Source organism: Sturnus vulgaris, chromosome 11 (genome assembly GCF_052056855.1).
Source record: "Sturnus vulgaris isolate bStuVul1 chromosome 11, bStuVul1.hap1, whole genome shotgun sequence".
NCBI classification, from domain to species: Eukaryota; Metazoa; Chordata; class Aves; order Passeriformes; family Sturnidae; genus Sturnus; species Sturnus vulgaris.
Genome location: NC_142253.1, coordinates 10,968,909 through 10,988,935, shown reverse-complemented (window position 1 = coordinate 10,988,935; position 20,027 = coordinate 10,968,909). Strand labels below are relative to the sequence as shown.

The window sequence follows — 20,027 nt, the reverse complement described above, 5'->3', positions numbered from 1 at the left end:
AAATCTTGGCTCATTTGTCACAGTTACTTCCTTGTTTACTATACTAAGCGTCTCTTTTGCCTGTCTGGTATGTGCACCTCCGGATCCTGCTAATTATCGATCGCATTTCCCTTTAGCAGCTGTTGTGCAAGCTACACCGAGTTTCTTCAGTCAGCTCTAAACTCTCCTTAAAAGCCAAACTCAGAGGTTGTTAATCATTATCCCCTCCAGGGACTTATTATGGGATGTCCCTCAATTATTAACTGCCCTGCCTTGCATCCAGAGGCTGTACAGAATTCCTGTTAGCCCGCCGGAGGTGTGTGACGGTGGGTGCAGGATGGCAGAGCGCTCGTTGCTGGGTGGGATGTTGGGCTGTACGGGCTGGCCCGGGCGTTGGGATCGGGCTGTAGGGCACAGAGCCTGCCCTGCACAGGCAGAACCGAGACCGCTGGACCCGCCCAGCACCACTCTCACCTCGCTCCCTGCTGCGCCGGCGACCCACAGGTGGGTGGGGGACGAGGCGCCTTTAAAGCGCGGCGGACCCGCCCCCTTAGTCCCGCCTCCCGCCCATTTCTATTGGCTCGCTCCGCTACTTCTTGTGGGCCCTTTGACAGGACCCGCTCTCTGATTGGCCCAGCTCGGATGTCTCGGGGACCGTCTCTCAATAGCGCCCCTGCGGTCAGCCGACAAGCCCCGGCTCTGGCGGCCGCGTCTCCGCTTGGCTTCGCGGCGCTACGCTCGGTCTTCTCTTCAGCGACGCTCCCCGGCTGAGGGGAGCGGTAGGGCCGGGGCTGGGATGGCGGGGCCGGGCGGCCGGGACTGAGCGGCAGCGGCGGCGGGAGCGGGGCTGGGTACGAGCGGAGCGGGGCAGGCGGGAGGGGGTATTGGGGAGGGGGGGGACACTGCGGCGCCTCAGAGCAGGACTGTGCTGCGCGGGGGCCGCGGGCCTCCGAGGGCCTCCTGGTGCAGCCCAGGCCCCCATGGCCAGAGCCCCCGGGACACCGCCGGCCAGCTGCAGGGTGCGGTGGAGCTGCCGCGGGGCTCCCTCCAGCTGGGCTGCTTTAGCACAGTGAAACGGGCGTCCTCGTCAGCCTAGAGCCGAGTGACCACGCACTGCTACTTTCCTTGCGTGTTGTGAACTCGCCTTCTACAGGAATCAAAACTGAAACAGAAAAAAACCCGGGATATGCATTTCTGAAATCCACTTCTGCGCCATGGTTCTGTCTCTGAGGGTTTGGGCTTCTTGTTGATACTTCTGCTTTCGGTATTTTTCATCGTTTGTTTTTTGTTTTTTTTCTCTTTGCAGTTTCTTTCTTTTTAAGCTTAGTTCAGAACAAGATGCAAGATGAAACTGGAAGGGAGCACCTCAATCACTGAGGGAAAATCCCTGTCTTAAATTCTATGGGTGAATTGAAAAATGCAGCTGTTGTGACCAAAAGAGAGGGTTGAAGAGGCTTCTTAAAAGGGAATAGAGAAAAAAATACAATAAGGTGGGGTTTTTTTTGTGTTGGTAAGGAATTTTTTGTTTGTTTCTTTACTTTTGGTGTACTGAGGTATTTTTTACCGTTTAAGCTACTGAAGTAACAGTTACATTTGGGCAGGGATCTGGTCGGTGAAGATTTTATTGCACAAGTAGAGTATTGTAAGAAGCAGTCTTAATCCTATCGTTATCTGTACTTAAGAGACTTTGATGCTGTTTGCAGAAAGACAGAAAAGTTTTGATTTTCTTTCATTACAGCTGCAACTTGTGCAGTTTGTAATTCACCTTTCTGTAGATGGGCTTTGAAAGAACAAAGGATTACCAGTGACGTGACCTCTGAATTTGACAGCTGTGATATTGTTACAGTGCCATGATTCATGGACCAATATGCATTGGTGAGATAGCATTTCCCTGAAAGTGTAGCAGAGCCTTTCCCAGTGCTGTCACTGCAGCCCAGGAGTCATGCCTATGTTCTAAGTCCAAATGCACCTTGTCCAGGGCCTGGACTGAGGAATTGGCCTTGACCAAGTCAGCCTGACTTCATCTGGAGTGTAGAAAAACGTGTTATTTTGTTTTCTGGTGTACAGGTCTGCCTTCTGGATGAAAAAGGGAGACCAGGACAGCAGCACTGTTTTTTTTTTTCTTGTGACTCCGGGGTGATTTTACACCCCCATGGACTGGGCTGGCTGAAGCAGACAGTCCCATGTTTGCTGGGTGTGGTGAGTGAGCTCTTGGATAGGCTCAGCTGACTGGACTTATTTAGGACTAGACAGGGCAAGGACAGAGTGCTGAAAGGAGCAGTGGGATGACAATCCCTAGCTGGATTCTTTCCATCAATTCCTGGTCCTGTTGCTGTGGGATTTTTGCTGTTGATTTGGACAGGAGTGGGCCAGTTCTCCACATCCTTGCTGTAAGCCTTAGCTATTAGAAAAGTATGACCACAGTGCTGTCTGTCTGAGGGCCTTGGCTGCCCTCTCTTATCACACTGGATGTTCTGTTGCTCTGCTGTGTGTACATTTCATCTGGGGAGGAAGAAAGCAAGTACCAGGCTGTAGCCTGGCTGAGAGGTGAGCTCGATTCTGCTTTGCCCTTTGAAACCTCGTGACTGGAGTTCAGTTACATGTAGCCAACTCCTCTCCTTATCAGCAGCTGCTGTTGCATGATAGTGGTGGCTTCTGGGGAAAATAATAGAGCTTGTTTGCTCTTTTCATAAGAAGTTGTTTTTCTAATGTAAATCTCTCTCAGCCTTATACTTGAGCTCTTTTCAGTGTGCCAGGCAGTTGGAATTCTTTGTCCCAGAAGAGCTACTAGGAGGTTGTGATGGTTCACAGTTCATAGTGTTATTCTGCCTGTGATCTGTGAGGTTCTTCTCTACTTTTCTGTAGAGAAAATATCATGTAGAAATTTTTCTGTGTTGGCGAATGCGACCGTTCTTGGCATCACCTCTACTGATATAGTGGTGTTACAAAGGAAGAGAATGGAGCAAAATTGTTGAAAGAAAATCCTACTCTTAACAATTCAGAGAAGTAAGTAGCTGGAGGGAAGAAAGGACACTTCCAGAGATAAGTTTGGAATGTGAAGGTTGTTTGCTGGAACCTCTACTTAGAAGTAGAATTTTTTGGCCAAGACTTTGCCATCTTGGCACAAAGCTACTCCTTCCAGGTCTGTGTTTATTTATTGTGGTGCCTCTCGTGCAGCACAGCATACGGCTGTCATGAAAGAAAATCCCAGCTCAGGGAGTATCTGTCAGCAAGGATGAATCAAAGGGAGGCTTTGTTGGCTGAGGACAGGATCATTCCCTTGCCCCTTAGAGAACCTGGGAAGAGTCTCAGCCTCTGAAGAGAAAGGAGAGCCTGTGACTGACAGTCTTAACCAATTTGTGAAGAAGGTGCTACTGAACTTTTTAAAGCTCAGCAGATGATACGGGGCTGTGCTGATGCTTTCCAGCTTGTGACTCATCCAGAACCTCTAAGGGAAAATACCTTCTGAGCCCTGTCATGGGGGCTGTCAGTTTTCACCACGCAAGTCAGAGCTGGAGTCAAACAGGGAGAATGTTTTTTTTTGAGATAAATCCTGGATTAGCTGTAACACACAGACTGCTCAAGTGCTTTCCCTGGCAATGTGCATCTTTAAGGTGTTGGCTATCAGAGATTTATCACTTTTGCATCTGTGGGTTGTCTATGATCTTTTTGGATATTGTCAGGAGGGGTGATTGGACCCTGTGTTTGTATTCAGCTTGTAGCTACTGAAGTACCTTAACAGTCAGGGTTCTACTTTAGAGTGGGAAGAGAGCTGGTCAAAAATAGAAATGTTCTGGTGTCTTGCAGAGGGTTAGAAAAAGAATGCTGAATCTTGGTTTTTGCCAGTGTTGGGTTTGGAAGGTAAAGACTGTACAGTCCCTTTAGGTGACTGTATGTGAGGCTCTCCCTGCTCTCAGACTTCAGAGTTGCTAACAGTAATGGGTCTTTGGGAGGGACCTTCATCTTTTCTTTGCAGTAGTTGAAATCAAGTTATTGACTGTCACTTCTTGATCTTGGGATCAAGAATGAGTGGTAAAGTAGATTTTTGTCTCTATCTGATGATGCCATGTATTGCTGTTGAGCCTTGATTTCTTCTAGGAATCTGCCAAAGCTCAAAGAATCACAAAATTTAATCTCACATAATATCATTTGAAGATGCTTGTCACTGTGATACCAGAGTGTGATTTTGTACTGCCCACCCTAATGGCTATGTGCAGACTTAGGGCAGGTGGCATTTCATTGTGTAATACAGTCTTTGACAAGATGATAATTGGCTGTACCAAGCAGGAAGCAATTGTGCAGGGGCTTAATGTCAAGGATGTGTTTTTTTAGCTGTGACTCACAACTGATTTAATATTGCTTTTTTCTCTGCTGTGGTTGTCTTGCTCTGTTTGACCTGGACCAGAAGGAGGACAGGATGTTCCAGTCCATGATGTCTGTGCTGACATTGTCTGTGGCTGACAACATCACACATTCGACTGCCCTGGTGACAGTGCTGGATAATGTGACAGCTCTCTCCCCAATGACAACGCACGTGATCAACGACACAAACATCACAGTGCCGCACAAGTGCCTCTTGCTGCTCTATGAAGACATTGGGAAGTCCCGGTGAGTTGGAGGAAATGGGACCACAGTCTGACCCTGGACCAAGGGAAAGAGCTTAGTTTGTTTCTCAGTTTGGTTGAGAAGAGACTGATGCCTTCCTTTCTGGAGGCTGAAGATCAGGGATAAAACCTGTTTTATTTACTTTTTGCAGAGTCCGCTACTGGGATCTTCTGCTCCTGGTTCCCAATGTGCTTTTCTTTATGTTTCTTCTCTGGAAGCTGCCCTCTGCCAGGGCCAAAATCCGGGTCACTTCCAGCCCAATCTTCACTACATTCTACATACTAGTGAGTACCACTGTGCCTTTGAACTGATGAGTGTAATTTTATTACCACTCATGAACAATATCACTGAACTACTGGAGAGAGCCTAGACCATCTCTTGCAGGGATAAAAGCTGCTTTCTGTTGAAGGTGTACTACAAGAAATATACTTTTTTTTTCACTGAATTCAGTTTTTAATGGGTTCTGGGGCCAGATCTGCTGGATTTTGTTCTCCTGTGGTGATTTCATTTTTTCCTTTTCCTTTTTTCTTCTTTTGTTGCTTTGATCTCTTGGAATCTAGTATCTTATGCTTTCTTTGCTCCTTGCAGTAAGTAGCATGGGACACAAACCCAGTGTTTCATTGAGGTAGTGAAAGGAGAATAAATTGTGTGAAGCTGTTGAAAAGCTTGGTCACCTGCTGAAGAAAACGATAGTGTGGCAGGGTTCTGGTTAGTCTGGGAAGGTGGAAATCCAACACTGTTAGTTTCTTTCACATCCTGTCAAAGTAGCCCTGACTTGATGTTCTTGATAGTTCTTAAGGTGGAAACAAAATATTCAGTACAGTTACAGTTCACAAACCTCTAAGATCTTGCTGTTTTCCTCTCACCAATCCTGTGATACCTTGTGATACTGCTTACAGGGCATCATAAATGCAGCCGAGGACCTACCTGAATTTGTTTAAAAATACCATTCAGAAGCTTTTTGATATCCTGGCTTGCCTCAGTATGTAACATAATATGATTGCTCTTCCTCAGTGAGATCAGTACAGGTTGTGGAACTGAATGTTTGTTTGAATTGGGTTAGATGGACACCTCTTTCCCTGATCTGTGTACAGGTACTGGCATGGCAAAACCCAAGAAGCTCAAAACCAAATCTGACCTAGTAGCCTCCCCTGAATCCTTGTTGGGAAGTCTTGTTAGCTTTTTCAGGCCAAGAATTGGGGTTCTGGGTTTCTGCACAGTTTTGGATAACCAGGTATACACACAAATGTTTCAACCTTTTGAAAATATTACCATTCCTTTCCAGTCTGGGTTTAAACCTTCCTACGTGTTTCCAGTAATGCACATGGTCAGTAGAGGTTTTTGCTAAAGGCTTTGTAAAACAAAACTCTTGGTAAACCAAAGGGAGAAAAGTGAACTGACTATGCTCTGGATGGCAACTCAGCCCCACACAGCTGCTCTCTGACTCCCCCTCACTGGAACAGGGGAAAGAATCACAAGAATAAAAGTGAGAAAATTTGTGGGTTGAGATAGACAGTTTAATAAGCCAAAGCAAAAGCTATGCACACAGAGAAAGTAAAGCAAGGCATTCATTTACCACTTTCCATGGGCAGGCAGGTTCAGCTGTTTCCAGGAACGCAGGGCTCCATCACATGTAATGGTTACTAGGGAAGACAAACACCATTAGTCTGAAAGTCTTTTGCTTCCTCCTTCTTCCTGTCTTTATGTGCTGAGCATGATGCCATATGGAATATTCCTTGGGCCAGCTGGGGTCAACTGTCCCAGCTGTCCCCTCTTAACTAGTGCACCTCTAGGCAACTTGTTGCTGGAGGGGGATGAGAGGCAAAAAATACCTTACATTCTAAGTGCAGTGCAGCAGCAATGAAAGCATTTGTGTTATCAACACAGTTTTCAGCACGAAAATCCCAAACACATCCCCGTACCAGCTACTGTGAAGGAAATTTTCTCTATTCCAAATCCAGCACACAGTCTTAGAGGAAAATGTGTTAACTCAGTTTCATACTCGTTTCTTGAATATGTTATTGGGAAATGAGGATGGAAGTGTGTTTAGTGAGGACTTCCTTTAAACTAGCTGTTTGTCATGTCCTAAAGGAATGCTTTCCTGTGGAGTTGGTGATTAATGTGGAGTTGACAGATTGAGAAGACTCTCTACCTGCTTAGAGAGGAAACAAAAAGATGTGTGTTCCTCTTCAGTGAGTTGTTGCAGCTCTAGAACACCATTATATTCAGTGAACCTTCTTTTTTTATCAGTGTTTTGTCAGGAAGTTTTCCACCCCAGGAGGGATTGTTGTATTCTTCTTTTGTGCCCATTGCTGTCCCTTTTTCCTCGAAGAAAGAGATAGTCATCTGTGGGTCACTTATTGGTCATTTCCATTCTGCAACCACATTAGAATCAGCTTGGACTCTTGGTTCTCTAATAGGTTTAGCTGTCTCCTACCTTCATCATTAGGATCAACCTGACATGTAGAGAATTTTATCTGGAAAAATCCACTTTCTTAGGGTGTGAGTCTGTACAGCGGAGTGTAGATACACCCAACGGAGCTCTTAATTGCATAGTATGGCTGTGACAGCACACAGAGCCTCGCTGAGCTGTCATGCCTTCAGTGGTGTATGAAGTGAGTTGGGCATCTCTATGTTGCACTGTGCAGCAGGGTAGGATGTTTTAAAGCTGGTGGCTGCAGGTGACTTTTCCTCTGCATTTCTGAGCATTGTCAGTATAGAGTGAGAGAACTTCAGGTTTAGTTTTGTTACAATTGTGTAGTGTGGTAGTTGGTATTGAGTGATTTCCATTGTCTGATGTGATTGGTTTATCAGACTTACTAACTGTTTGGTTTTATAATTCAGAGGGATATGATTTCTGTTATGTTTCTTCTTTTCCTCTCCTGCCCCAGTAGAATGAAGGGTGGGAAGACTATAAAGATACTGTTGTAAAGACTGGGTGAAGATCTCTTCAGAGCTTAATCTGACAGCTGAGGCAGTTGTTCCTTCCTAAATTCTAAGGCACTGCTCCTATCTAACAGCTTTGAGGAATCTTTTTGAGGAAATTAATTCTAGTCTGCTACAGGAAATTCTTAGTACACGTTATCAGGCTTGAAAGCTAGCCTGAAAATGATATTCCAGAAGGGTTTCTGATCACTACTGCATATGTGCCTTTTGACATGAGCTCACTTTTGCTCTTTTTTTCCAGGTATTTGTGGTGGCTTTAGTTGGCATTGCTCGAGCTGTTGTCTCCATGACTGTGAGCGCCTCTGATGCTGCCATGGTTGCTGACAAGGTAGGTGCAACACTGATGTTAGAGGCAGTGCTTTGTGTACTTCTGATCACAGCAATCTGCCCTGGCTTCCCTCTTACGTATGTGCAAGAAAAATGTGCTTTTTTTTGCAGTACTCTTAGCTATGTGTACTATGGAATCCTGTTTTGATAGCTGGATCTAAATCATCACAACATCCAGGATGGTAAAACAATGGATTTCCTAAAATAGACACACAAATAGTGGCAGCAAAAATTTCCTGTTACAAGGATGAAATGGTTCTCTTTTGCAGGAGATAAACATTCAGATACCTTTAGTGGATAGACCAGACCTGGCCTTTGTTACTCTTGCAGCATTCCGGTGGCTCTTTGAAAATGTTGAAGTTTTTGTATTGAATGCAATTAAAACCAGCTTCCCCTTTGCGACTGACACCTGAACGTCCTTGCAACCACTCTGAGCACAGGGTGAACCTTTAGCAAACAGGAAATATCTTTGTATGTCCTGTTCTTTTGTAGTAATTTGACTTGTAGCAAAATATTACTTAAAACAAAAAGCTCTGCAGTTCTTGAGCTGTTAGAGGAGGCACCTACAGAGTGTACAAGTCTTTGGGCTTTATTCTCTGGGATCAGTGTGGTTTCCTTGCTTTTCCCTTTAATGTTACCATCAGAGCATTGTGATGAGCTGCTGTTGTGAGTGGCTGGATGTTTGTAGCATTTTTCATTCACCTCTGTCCAACAGATGTAGGTCCAGGACTTGAATAATGAAGAAGAGGTGGAAAGGTGTTTTTCTTCAGCTCTGGTGTTGCTGCTAAGTGCAGCAACTGGGAAATCATGTAGCAAGACAGATACTCTGAGAGGTTTTTTTGTAAACACATTCTATCGTGTCTATTATGTTTCTTTTGTATTCTCTTATATATATGCGCACACACACACACAGTATTTGCTGGGGTTAGAAGTCTTATACAATGCCTCTTAAAATACTACATATCTTCAATACAGTACCATTCAGCATTCAGAGGTAAAGGGTTAATAAGCCAGAATCTGGGTGCTTGTTCTATGTTTGGCACTGATTTATTGGATGACTCCCTGAAAAGTTGCCTCACCTGCTTTTTATTGGTCTTGTTTCACCAAATAAAACATGAGATTGCAAATGACAGGCTAGAACAGGGGATACTTTTTACTTGAATATGCCTTAGATTTACAGACTAGTAGCTTTGGAAGAGGGTAGAACACTGAGTTTCTTCAGGCATATCTGCTGCTTTAGGAACTGGCCTTGTTTAATATTTTATGTTTGAGGTCATCATGGACTTGTGCTCCCTGGGAGCACCACAGCAAGAACACATCTGAAATAAGTGACAGATCCTCAGCTGGGGAAAACCATGACCACTTCCTCTCTGTAGAGCTACTATTTGCTTGTTCCCAAACAACTGTTCTGTTCCACAGGCACGAGAAGGGCTGGGAACAAGCATGTGGTCAGTATTCCTACAAAGCATGAGAAGGGTTTGTGGAAATGACCAGCCATTCAGAGGCTGCCATCCCCTGGAGTTTTGCTTTAGTAACTTCAAACCGGTTCCTGGCTCCATCTAATCTGTTTGTCTGGTCTCTGTTATCCCTCAGATCCTGTGGGAGATCACAAGGTTCTTCCTTCTGGCGATTGAACTGAGTGTGGTGATTCTAGGCCTTGCCTTTGGTATGTGTCAGGAGGTTTTTGAGTGCTTTGAATGTTTCCTATTGTCTTTCCTTCCACAAAGGCTGCATTTGTAAGTTTATGGTGATGCTGATTCTATAAAGTGAAGAGGCTATAGAATAAATGCAAAGGGAAAATTGTGGAGATATAGTTAGAAGTGGTTGAAGGCCTCATTATTCTTACAGATCTATGGTTTGTGTGATTTAAGGGTTTATATGTGCTTAGTTTGTCCTGCACTCATATGGTGGAGTGTACAGCTTAGGTAAGATTTTGTGCCAAGATCAACAGTCTGATCATTCCTTGAAGCCCATTTTATTTAAGATGGTCCCTTTGGGGGCCCTTCTGTCCCCTTCACCCCATTCTTAATTGGTTTGATCCATCCTGGCTGCATTCAAATCTTTATCTGTACCTGCAATTGTAATTCTACTTTTTTCAGTTATGCATGTGAAAATGCCTCTCCCTGTGGGTCAGAGGTAGAGGAGAGGGTGGGTGTCACTGTTGACGTGTCAGTGGGACACGTGGGCAGTATGTTTTTCATCTTTTGAGGACTCATAGAATAACTAAGATTGGAAGGAGCTTCTGGAAATTGCTTACTGCAGTATATTCCGGTACAGATTTCTCTACTCCAGCCTCCCATCAACTCTTTTCCCTGAGAAGCAGCTTTATAACATCTCAGTGTACTTGATGCTGGAGTAATTATTTTTTTTTTCTTTCCTGTAACCCCCAGCAGTTAGTTGTTTTCTCTAAGTGTGGACAGGAGGAAAGCAAGATAAAATCAGTTGTTATGCAAGTAGGATTTTTGCCTGTGAAAGGCTCAACTCTCCAAGCAGGGTTTAGTGAGTTTTAACCTTCCCTTGAAGGCCTCTGGGAATACAAGTGTTTTCCTTTACTGGTTCTGAAAAGAACTGTTTTTAACCAGTGCTGGGATTACATCCTGAGTCACTTCCATACCCCGTAATTACAGGTCACCTGGAGAGCAAGTCGAGTGTGAAACGTGTGCTGGCAATCACCACTGTACTGTCTCTGGCATATTCTGTCACCCAGGTGAGTACATTGAAGTGGAAGAATTTGCAAAAGAAGGAACTTTGCTTGAAGTTAAGCAGTTAAGTATCTGAAAGTGGCAGCTTTGCTCATTAGATGAGGTTTTGGAGGAAGACTGAATACTTGCGGCAGTGTATAAGCAAATAGTATTTGCTTGTCTTCTTTATTGCATAAATGACTCAGATAAGGTGAAGAAATGAGGTTTGGATGGATTGCCTTGTTTAATGAATCTGGGAACAAGAGTGAGGTTTTCCACACCTGAGCCACAAGTTCTGGATCTGGCCTCAAGGGCCATGAAAACCATGTACTTGCCCAGTAAGGGCACTGCAGTGCCCTTGTCTGCTGAGTCTTTGAGAGATGAGAGCTCTTGCTTCTCTTCAGACTAGCAGCTGGCTTGCTGGCTCAGTTTATTAGGCATGTCTTCATGTCCCTGAACAATGCAATCTGTGTCTGGGTTTATTCTCCTCCTCAGCATGTCAGTGGTCAGCTCATGTCTCTGTACTTAGGGCAGCATCAGAATAACACACAGAGCTTTGTTCTGGGACCAGGCTCTTGTCTGCAGAGGCAGGGAGCTGATCATTACCACATGATAAAGCTGGAGGAGCCTCATAAAATATCAAGTGTTGGAGCTATATCTAGGTTCAGTAGTGCTTACAAGCACTTTTCTCTCCATTGTCTATATGGGTAGTTCCTAAACAAGACAGTGTCCTTTCCCAAACTGACTATATTCTGGATGTTTCAGCAGAAAGGTCTACTTTAAGGATGGAAATTGAGCTCTTGGTCTGTTTTAGACAGATAAGTGCTTGCATCCCCTGTCCACCTCAGTCTGTCTTCTGTAGTTTTGTTGATGCCAGTTTCCTTCAGATGCAGTTTCCTCCCACTCTTTTTCTCCTCGTTTCTTGGCTTCAGTTTTTTCCTCATCTGTTTTTTAACTGTAACTTGGTTTAAACAGGGCAGGGGGCATGCCAGCTGTTCTCTGAACTTCTTTAAGCATAGTGTCCCTTGTCCAAATATGAATTTTGGTGAGGATATTGCTTGTAACAGAATCATGTTGGTGCCACTTCTCTCCTAGGGCACCCTGGAAATCCTGTACCCTGATGCCCACCTCTCAGCAGAAGACTTCAATATCTATGGCCATGGAGGGAGACACTTTTGGCTTGCCAGCTCCTGTTTCTTCTTCCTGGTAAGTACTGGAATATGTTCTGCACTCTGATAGCTTTTTTGTTTTTTCTAACTGGAGCAAGGAGGATGCTTTGAGTACAATAATGCCCTAATCCCCCTCCTGCCTCCTACAGTGTGGCACTGATGCTTCTCATAAGGTGGAGAAGCTGCAGCAATAAAGGTGCAGTGGGAGTGGTGTAAGCTGAGGCAGCTGTATTCCAGCTGAACTCAGATGTTCTTCCCTCTCGTGTTTCTCAGCTGCTAAATGCTGATGGGGGTGAGTTGTAGGGCCTTCACATCTGTACTGTGTTTAATGTTAAGGGTTTGTGCCTCTGCCCTGAGACATGTAGGGAGTGCATAATACCACACACCATTCCTGCAAAGGTTGTTGAGTTCAGTTGCCAAGCAGCCATGGAACTGTTAGTTCTTTGTCTCAACAGGTCTATTCCTTGGTGGTGATTCTTCCAAAAACTCCTCTGAAAGACCGGATTTCTTTGCCTTGTAGGTAACTGTAGTGTTTTCCATAGTATAGATGGGTACAGCATCAGGATAAAGCATAGGTGGGAGTAAAAGGTTCCCATATGTGTTTTTGCTGCAGATGCATTCCATGTCTCAGAGTTTAGATAACATGGCAAAGGACTGGTGACTTATTCCTAGAAAAGTTAGTATGTTGTGTCTTTTGGAGAGCAGAGTAAGAGCAGTTATGCTGCTACTTTAGTAGCTAAACAATTACATTAAGAGAACAAGACCTGCTGCTCTGTTAATGATACAGGTATAATGAAAATATATAATCTTCTGAGAGCCTTAAGGAATGGCTTCTTAATAACAGCTTCCTTTGAAATGCACACATGATGTTCAAGTGTGCATGCTAGTCATCCCCTGGGAAAGGAAGGCTGAATGGGAGCTGTTCAACAATTTTTATCTGGGCTTTTACTTTATCAAGATACTTATGTTTGTTTGATTTTTGTTGTTGCGAAATACCTCCAGCTCTTGAATAGAGAGAAGCTGTTACTAAAGTGTTTGTACGGAGCTCTTCTCTCTCTAATTAGTGTTGACATCCCTGTGTGGGTATCCTGAGGGAGGGAATATGTATGTCACATGTCACAGGCACAGGTCCTGGGCCTGATCTGCCTGGAGTCCAGCATACCCTTCTGCTCCTGTTGGGGTCTCATGAGAAGTTTTATTAGTGCTGTGCATTGGAAGGGCACAGCTTCTGGTTCAGCTGGGTTGTTTTTTTTCTTCTTCTATTCAGTTATGTGACTGACACTGTTTCCAGATGCTTGCATGTCGAATCTTTGCATGTGTTGCTGTAACTTTGTTTTCAAAACCCATGTGTGCATATACACATTCAGGAGGGTATGGTTTAGTCCATTATACCACCATCAATCCTGCCAGCATGAGACAGGAAAATGCAGTCTTAATTGTTCAGCAGTTCTTAGAGGCAAGGTGGTGAGAAGCTTCTGTTGGATTTGGCATCTCCATCAAACATATTTCCGTGGGCCTGGTGTTTGAGGTTGAGCTTCACGTGTGTCTATGTCTTTCCCACAGCCAGGAAGAGTTTTTATATTTATGCTGGCATTCTGGCACTGCTGAACCTGGTACAGGGCCTGGGCAGTGCCCTCCTCTGTGTGGATATCATAGAAGGATTGTGGTAGGTACACTGGGGGAAGAGGTCTGTAGCCCTGGGTCTTGTGTTGTATTTGAGTGTTCTTCAACACTGCCTCTCCCAAGAACACAAACCTATGCTGTGTTCCTAAGAAGGAATAAACCTGTTGGTTCTGTTTTGTGCCAAAAGACCTCTAAGTAATCAGGAAACTCCTCAGTGGAGAGGCTGTGGAGCTGCGTGTGCTGCAGTTGTCTTGAGGTGGTGAGTGAGAGTAATAGTGTGAATCCACTGATGTCTGGTCATTGTTAGGTAATAAGACAGGAAATAGTTTGCTGGAGATATGGAGACGCCCTTACACCTGGGGTCTCATTCTGCAGGGGTCAGTGTCAGATCTGTGAGGCAAAATTGGGAGCACTGAGACTGCTCTTGCTCAGACCTTGGGTTTTGGCATGTTTCCCCTGAGTGTCTAGAAGCAGTGACACACGTTGATGACAATGGCTGTTACTTTGCATCAGTTTAAATTCGTTTGGTATGATTTTTTTCTTGATCTGTGGATACTTTGGACAGATATTGGATTATTTGGGAGGATGTGAGTGGTATTATCCAGCTGTATTGTGCTTGAGTGCTAAAGCCCTTCTTGTTCCCTTTTGCTGTTGACAGCTGTGTTGATGCTACCACGTTCCTTTACTTCAGCTTCTTTGCACCTCTCATCTATGTGGCATTCCTGAAAGGTTTCTTTGGGTGAGTATCCAGGAACAGGAGTTTAGACGGGTGTATATTGTCATTTAAGTATTTTTCACTCAGGTTCTCTCAATCTGTACAATAAAGACAGCAACTAGAATGCCGGTTAGAGAACCAATCTTAATTTCTGCCCTTGAAGAATTTCTGTGGCCCGAGGCTGCTCACTTCTATGCAGAGCAGAGCTGATGGCTGTATTCCTCACACATTTCAGAGGATCACTTCTTCAGCATCAGCATCCTGTGTAGAACAAAGTTTTTCTGCTGAAGTTCATAGCTAAATGCTTAATGAGGAATTGAGTCCTGGGAGCTTAAACGGTCTTCTGGGTGGGTTTTGGGATAAATTTGTAGAAAGTATGTTGGAGTTTAGTAACTCTTCGGGCGAGGACTACCGTGAACTCAAAAATCGCCAGTGAAAAGCCCTGGGAAGGTCGATTCTCAGGCCGGGGTCGCCGCCGTGTGGCCACTCACAGGAAATGCACCTTCGTGGGAAAATGGTTTAGTGTAGGCTTTAGTATTTGTTGGTCATTAGCGAGAAACAGCAGGCTTTAAAATAACCAAGAAGATGAAGTACTTTTAAAATATAAAAATGTACCTCTGTATCCCTTTGAAGTTAAAGGGAACACTGTCTGGAGTTAAAGATGAAAACTGCTGATCCACAAGTGTTTGCATTTTGGTTTTCTTGATGTACACAGGTAGAACTTGAAGTGTTCTTCAAGTGAACTCCTGTTCTGACTCATTCTGGTGTCAGTAGCAGGCTGCTGTGGGGTTCAGTAGTGTTTGGGTGCTGTTTTTCTCAGTAATTCAAAGCTCCTGAAGATGAGAACTCTTTTCCCACGGTGGAGTAAGGATTCTGCCATTTGTATTCCTCTTAAGTGACTGCATCCAAATCTTAATTTAGCATTGTTTTATGGAAGTTACTCTGCCACAGATTTCTAGACGAAAAGCTCATTTAAAGAGTGTTTGAGGTCTGAATGCACAATTTCTTCACACTGATGAGTTTCAATTAAGGATAGGTGGCTGTGATACCACACTGATTAAACATGCATTTTAATCTTTCGTCACTCCAGGTCAGAACCGAAGATCCTTTTCTCCTACAAATGTCAGGTGGATGAACCTGAGGATGTGGATGTGCACCTACCCCACCCTTATGCTGTTGCCAAGAAGGAAGGAATGGATTCTGGGTTCTACTCGAGCACTCAGATTGACACCACAGCCTACCTGGACGATGTGGCCTCTATGCCGTACCACGTGGGCAGCATCAACAGCATAGACAGTGACCGCTGGAAATCCATCAATGCCTGAGGCAGGGCACCTCAATCACATGATGCCTCGTTCCTGTCCTTCCAAACTCCCTGATACTACAGCTGTTAGGATGTCCACTGGCAATCTGTCCTTGGCTACCTGCCATGGCTTTCCTCTTGTCCATGGGATTTCCAAAACCTGTCGTGGAACTAAGTTGGCAGCCCAAACCCTTTTGGAAAGAACACTTTGTTTCTACCTGAGAACATTGTGGAGCAGTTTTGTTCATAAACCTTTAAACACTGAACTTTCCTGATCCTCCACGTCCCAGATGTGAATATGACTCAGAAGATAGCCCTGGCTGGCACATCTTCCTTTTCAGTGACTGAAAGCACTTGTCTCTCACTTAGAGGAATGGTGTTTAGGAATGAGGGTGCTGATTTGACTGCTGTATTGTACATATATAGAAAGTTTTTGGTGATTGAAACCAAAGATGGTCTTCCTGGGCTTTTTCAAGCAGCATGGCTGCCTGCATCTTGCCATAATGCAACAGCACAGGTGGTGATAGTGTCTGACGGGGGAAGCTGGTCACTGGGGCTCACCTCTGGTTTCAGCTAACACTGGTGAAAATTGTGAATTGGAGTTGCTAGTGGCTAAAAGAAATGTTCTCAGTGTATGGGGAAAAAGGTATGAAGAGGAGTGAACTGTTCTCTGTTCCCAGGGAACCTTTGGGGAAGGCTGGTGGCTCACAGCATGGATGTGAAGTGGCTAAACAGTAGGGAGACAGAAGGACAGACAGTGCTGCTGTCTAGGTGAGCTGAAGGAGCTGTGAACCAGTGTGTGGAGGCTGTAGTGCTGTGCATTTGAGCTCACAGGAAAATCTAAGTAACAACACTGAATCAGGGCTGAGTTTCTAGAGTAAAACCTGTGAGGTAGGTGCATTTTCCATCTGCACCCTGCTTCGTGGATTTGGCAGGGGCTTGGAGAGTGCTGTGAAGGAGGAAGTGACTCTGCAGATGAAGGCTCCAGAGCATTCAGGTGCTTGAGGCAGAGCAGAGCCCTATGATGAGTCTGAGCTGTCAGAATTTAGTGACTGGAAACTAAAACACCTTAGCTGTGCTAGAATCAAACTGGTTGGTGTGCTGCAGTGGGAGAGGAGTGGGAGGTGGATGTGTATCTCTGGCAGTGTCCTTCCCTTACACTGCAGTTCAGATCCCCAGACTGCTGCTGGTCTGAGTAAGTTTTATGGCTCAATATGTTGAAAATACTTACATGCATGTGGGGAGTGGTCCTTTTAAAATCTTTCTGGAACTTATTAACATCTTCCATGCTGGAAGAAGGACTCCTGTTGTCTGAGCTGTCTGGCATGCAGTTTCAAGACATGGTGTTCCAATCCAGCGACTGTTCATATAAAGGCTGCATCAGTCTGGTTCCTGGGATATCCTGTGCTTTCCAAGGATAAAGACATGTATTCCTCTAGATTTCGGGATGCTTTCCTACCTGAGTCCTCCAGGTAGGTGGAGATGTGCTGTAAGCAGCTTTCCACTAGGGATGGTAGAAAGAGGGAATTTGCAATGTTTGAGGACTGTGTGAATCTCTTGCCCCAACTTACTGCCATTGTTGAAGAATACTGAGGTAAGAGTTAACAAGGTATTGGTGTGGATCATTAGCAGATAGAGGATGGTGTTTGCTACCAGGTGTTCCCACCACAGGGAAGGAAAACCTGGGTAAGAACATGAAGTTCATATCAGTTGCCAAAACTATGCAGGCCTTTGCTTATCTTTTTCTGTTAATGAGCAATGCAGTTTCTCTGTCTGCCTGGGTACTTTGCCCTGCAGGCCTCTAAGTAGCACTGGCACCTTGAAAACAAACAATGCCCCTACTCACCCACACCCCCCTCCTTTTGTTTTATTTTTATTTTATTTGCTTTTGGGGAAAAGAGGTTTCCATCTGTCTGTGTGCTAGAGTTGAGTAGTTTCTTGTAGGTCACAGCCTTTCACATTTCCATTTCATGCAATGACTGCAAGGGCTTGCCAAGTCAGCCCTTGCCAGGTTAGAGAAGTGTTCCATGCTCTTCTGTCACTGCTGTCAGTCAGCCTGAGCCATGCTGGGCTGCTTGCTGTAAAAGGGATGGATGATGTGATGCCTGAATTGCTGTGCTGCTGCTCCAGATGCTGCTTACAACACTGATCCAGAGCTGCTGTTGAAGGGTGGGGGAACCTGCAAAACTTCCCTGAGCCTTGGACAAGTCAAGAGAGATGACTATTTCAAAGCAGTTGAGAACTAAAGGAGCAAACGGTTTTCCATCCCAAGGAGTATTTGTTGACTTTATACACCCTGACTGAAAAGACTCACCTGCCCTCCTAGGTGATGTGAAGAACCTGTTACGAATTTGCCTTTGCTACCACCTGAATTCAGTGCTGAAGGATCACCTATGCAGGTTGTCAACACATCCATCCTGTCCTTTGCTGGTGGGACTCCAGTATTTCTGGAATGTCCCATGTTCTACTGCTGAAGAGCTTCTGCACTAGGTCATGGACTGACCCTCCTGCTGTGTATTTATGTATATATAATGCTTTGAGCCATCTTTAAAGTGGTTCTTGAGCAAAGTGTGTTATGTGGGGGGGTGTGGTAAAAAGAGAGAAAATATAGAATAAATGTATATTTTTGTTTGTAAAATAAATAAAATTAAGTTTGGCATAAATAGTCATGCTTTATTTCTCAAATGAGACGTTGGGGAGGAAAAGTAACTTGAAGATTAAAAAAAAAAAAAAACCGCTTGCGGGAAGGCATGGACACAGGTGTGATACAGTTTTGTTTGGCTTTGCCAGCTCTCCTTCCTGGATCTTTGCAGGTGATGTCTGCCACCTGGCTGGGAGTGCACACCTGGAAAAGGCCTAGGGAAGGATGACAGGAATAATCACAGTTTATGGAAAGACTTCTGGAGGAGTAATTATATGGTTGAGAACTCGCCAGCCTGGAAGAGCAATGGTGCAGGCCTGTGAAACCCTCAGGGAAGACAGAAGAGGTGAATAAGGAGTTCGTGGACTTTGAGTACAAAAATTGATTGCTGTCAAATGAAGAGCAGGTGGCAGATAAGAAACGAGCAGGAGGCAGGTGAGTGTGTTCTGGGAGGGAGCTCCAGCCACCCCTGTGCTCTTGCCTGGCTGGGTGCAGTGTTTCTGGGGTGCAGGCAGCCCATGGTGCACAGTGCAGTGCCACTGTCTTGAGAGTTCAAGCAATGGGCTAGCTCTGCAGCATTCAAGGCTAAAAATATTCCCTGCTTTTGGGAATGTGCTCTAGAATAGTCCTGCATCTCCATGAGGGGTTTGGGTGGTGTAGAGTCCTAGGTACTCCCTTAATGCTGGCCTAAGTCTCTGAGGCAAAGCTCTGGCTGCCACATTAACTGCAGTGTGGAATAGCATTGAACAGTTAAAAACTGCTCCTGTGCACTACTGAGGAGTAGAGTGTGCTGAGTAGATAAAGTAGCACATAGATACCAACTGACCTGTATTTCTGGGAATGCAGAAAGCTTGTTGGAAAAAGATTCTCCAAAGCTGTTATTTTTTGGTCCAGCTGCCTCTGTGTGGCATTATCTCATTCCTTTGGTTTGGGCTGTGGATCAGCCATGCCTGGCAACGGGGACTGTATCAGCCATGGCCTGCCCCATGCAGGACCCACCCGTGTGTGTCAGGGCAGGTCATCCTTCCTCAGCTTGGGAAAACCCCGCGAGTTGGACGTGTAGCAGTGGAAGTTGTACGGACAATTTTGATGCCGCGTTCATTGACAGGGCGGTGTAGAGGGCCGGCTCACCGGGACAGGAGCGGGACTCTCCGCTATCCCGGAGGCGCTTCCCCGGCGCCGGGCACAAACTACAGCCCCCAGCATGCATCGCACCCAGCCGCTAGCACTGCGCCTCGCTATTGGCCGTCCCGCTGCCGCCGCCAATGGGGAGCGGGTATATTGGCAGGTGCTGCGAGAGCAGAAGCGCTGCTGGCAGCCGGTGCAGAAGACGGGTGCGGGGAGGATAGGCGACCCCGGCCGGCATGGGCAGCAGCGCGAGCAGCCACGGCGGCAGGAGGGTGTCCTTCGGCCTGGATGAGCGGGACCAAGTCCGGGTGCTGCAGGGCATCAGGGTGAGGCGGCCCGGGGGTGTCGTGGGGCCGGGCGTTGGAGGCTGCGAGGGCCGGGGGCGGGAGGAGCTGGACTGGGGAAGGGTCTGGCCGGGAGGTCAGGGGAACGAGGTGCAGGGCTGGAAGGGACGAGTGGGAGAAGCAAGGATGGGAGGGAGACTTGGAAAGCTGAAGGAATAGGGGGTTGGAGAAGTGATGGAGCGACTGGTGAGTGGTGGGAAAGGGGGCTGGGGGCCTGGGCATGGCTGTTGTGTAGGAGGGGCACACCTGCTCTTTATTTTCACTGCCAAACTCTGCTCTGAACCCCCTTTCCCTCTTCGCTGCTTAACGACTCGGCTTGCCCCTGCCTTGTGCTTTGCAAGCCGTTTGCTGCTCTGGGGGCACGCAGAGGAGCCAGCTGTGCCCTTGTGCGCGGTGCCAGGAGCCCGGGCAGAGCACCGCGCTGCGAACGGGCGGGCACAGAAAAGCGGGTGAAAATAGACGGGCTGCCTGCGGGGCACAGCGGGAAACTGCTTCGTGACCTTCGGTCGGAAATTGACAAGAGCGTGTTGTGGAAACAAACCCTGGAGAGTGGTGGTGCTGATTAA

The 20,027-nt window shown here is 46.0% G+C and overlaps 2 protein-coding genes across 8 annotated transcripts in view; both read left to right on the top strand.

Moving 5' to 3' along the window:
• Positions 1–697: 697 nt before the first annotated feature.
• On the top strand, positions 698–18,011 carry TPRA1 (transmembrane protein adipocyte associated 1). 2 transcript variants are annotated; one of them, XM_014871937.2, is made up of 11 exons: positions 698–830; positions 4,385–4,587; positions 4,736–4,868; positions 7,772–7,858; positions 9,451–9,523; positions 10,485–10,564; positions 11,634–11,744; positions 12,163–12,223; positions 13,271–13,373; positions 13,989–14,069; positions 15,136–18,011. In XM_014871937.2, the coding sequence occupies exons 2-11, from the start codon at positions 4,397–4,399 to the stop codon at positions 15,368–15,370; spliced, it is 1,155 nt and encodes a 384-aa protein (XP_014727423.1). In that variant the 5' UTR covers positions 698–830; positions 4,385–4,396; the 3' UTR covers positions 15,371–18,011. The 2 variants fall into 2 exon arrangements, with proteins under 2 accessions (XP_014727423.1, XP_014727432.1); XM_014871946.2 differs by lacking the exon at positions 698–830 and adding an exon at positions 1,224–1,243.
• A 1,250-nt stretch (positions 18,012–19,261) lies between these two features.
• The window catches only part of CHCHD6 (coiled-coil-helix-coiled-coil-helix domain containing 6), a 109,020-nt gene continuing 108,254 nt past the window's right edge, over positions 19,262–20,027 (top strand). For 4 of the 6 annotated variants that reach the window (XR_015806050.1, XR_015806049.1, XR_015806048.1 and 1 more), the window contains exon 1: positions 19,273–19,443. Coding sequence is in view for 3 of the 6 variants with exons in the window: in XM_088171443.1 (XP_088027569.1) it covers positions 19,354–19,443 (90 nt within the window). In the remaining 3 variants the exon portion in view is untranslated. Of the gene's footprint in view, positions 19,444–20,027 lie in introns of all 6 variants that reach the window. The other 2 variants (XM_014871957.2, XM_088171444.1) reach the window with 2 other exon arrangements.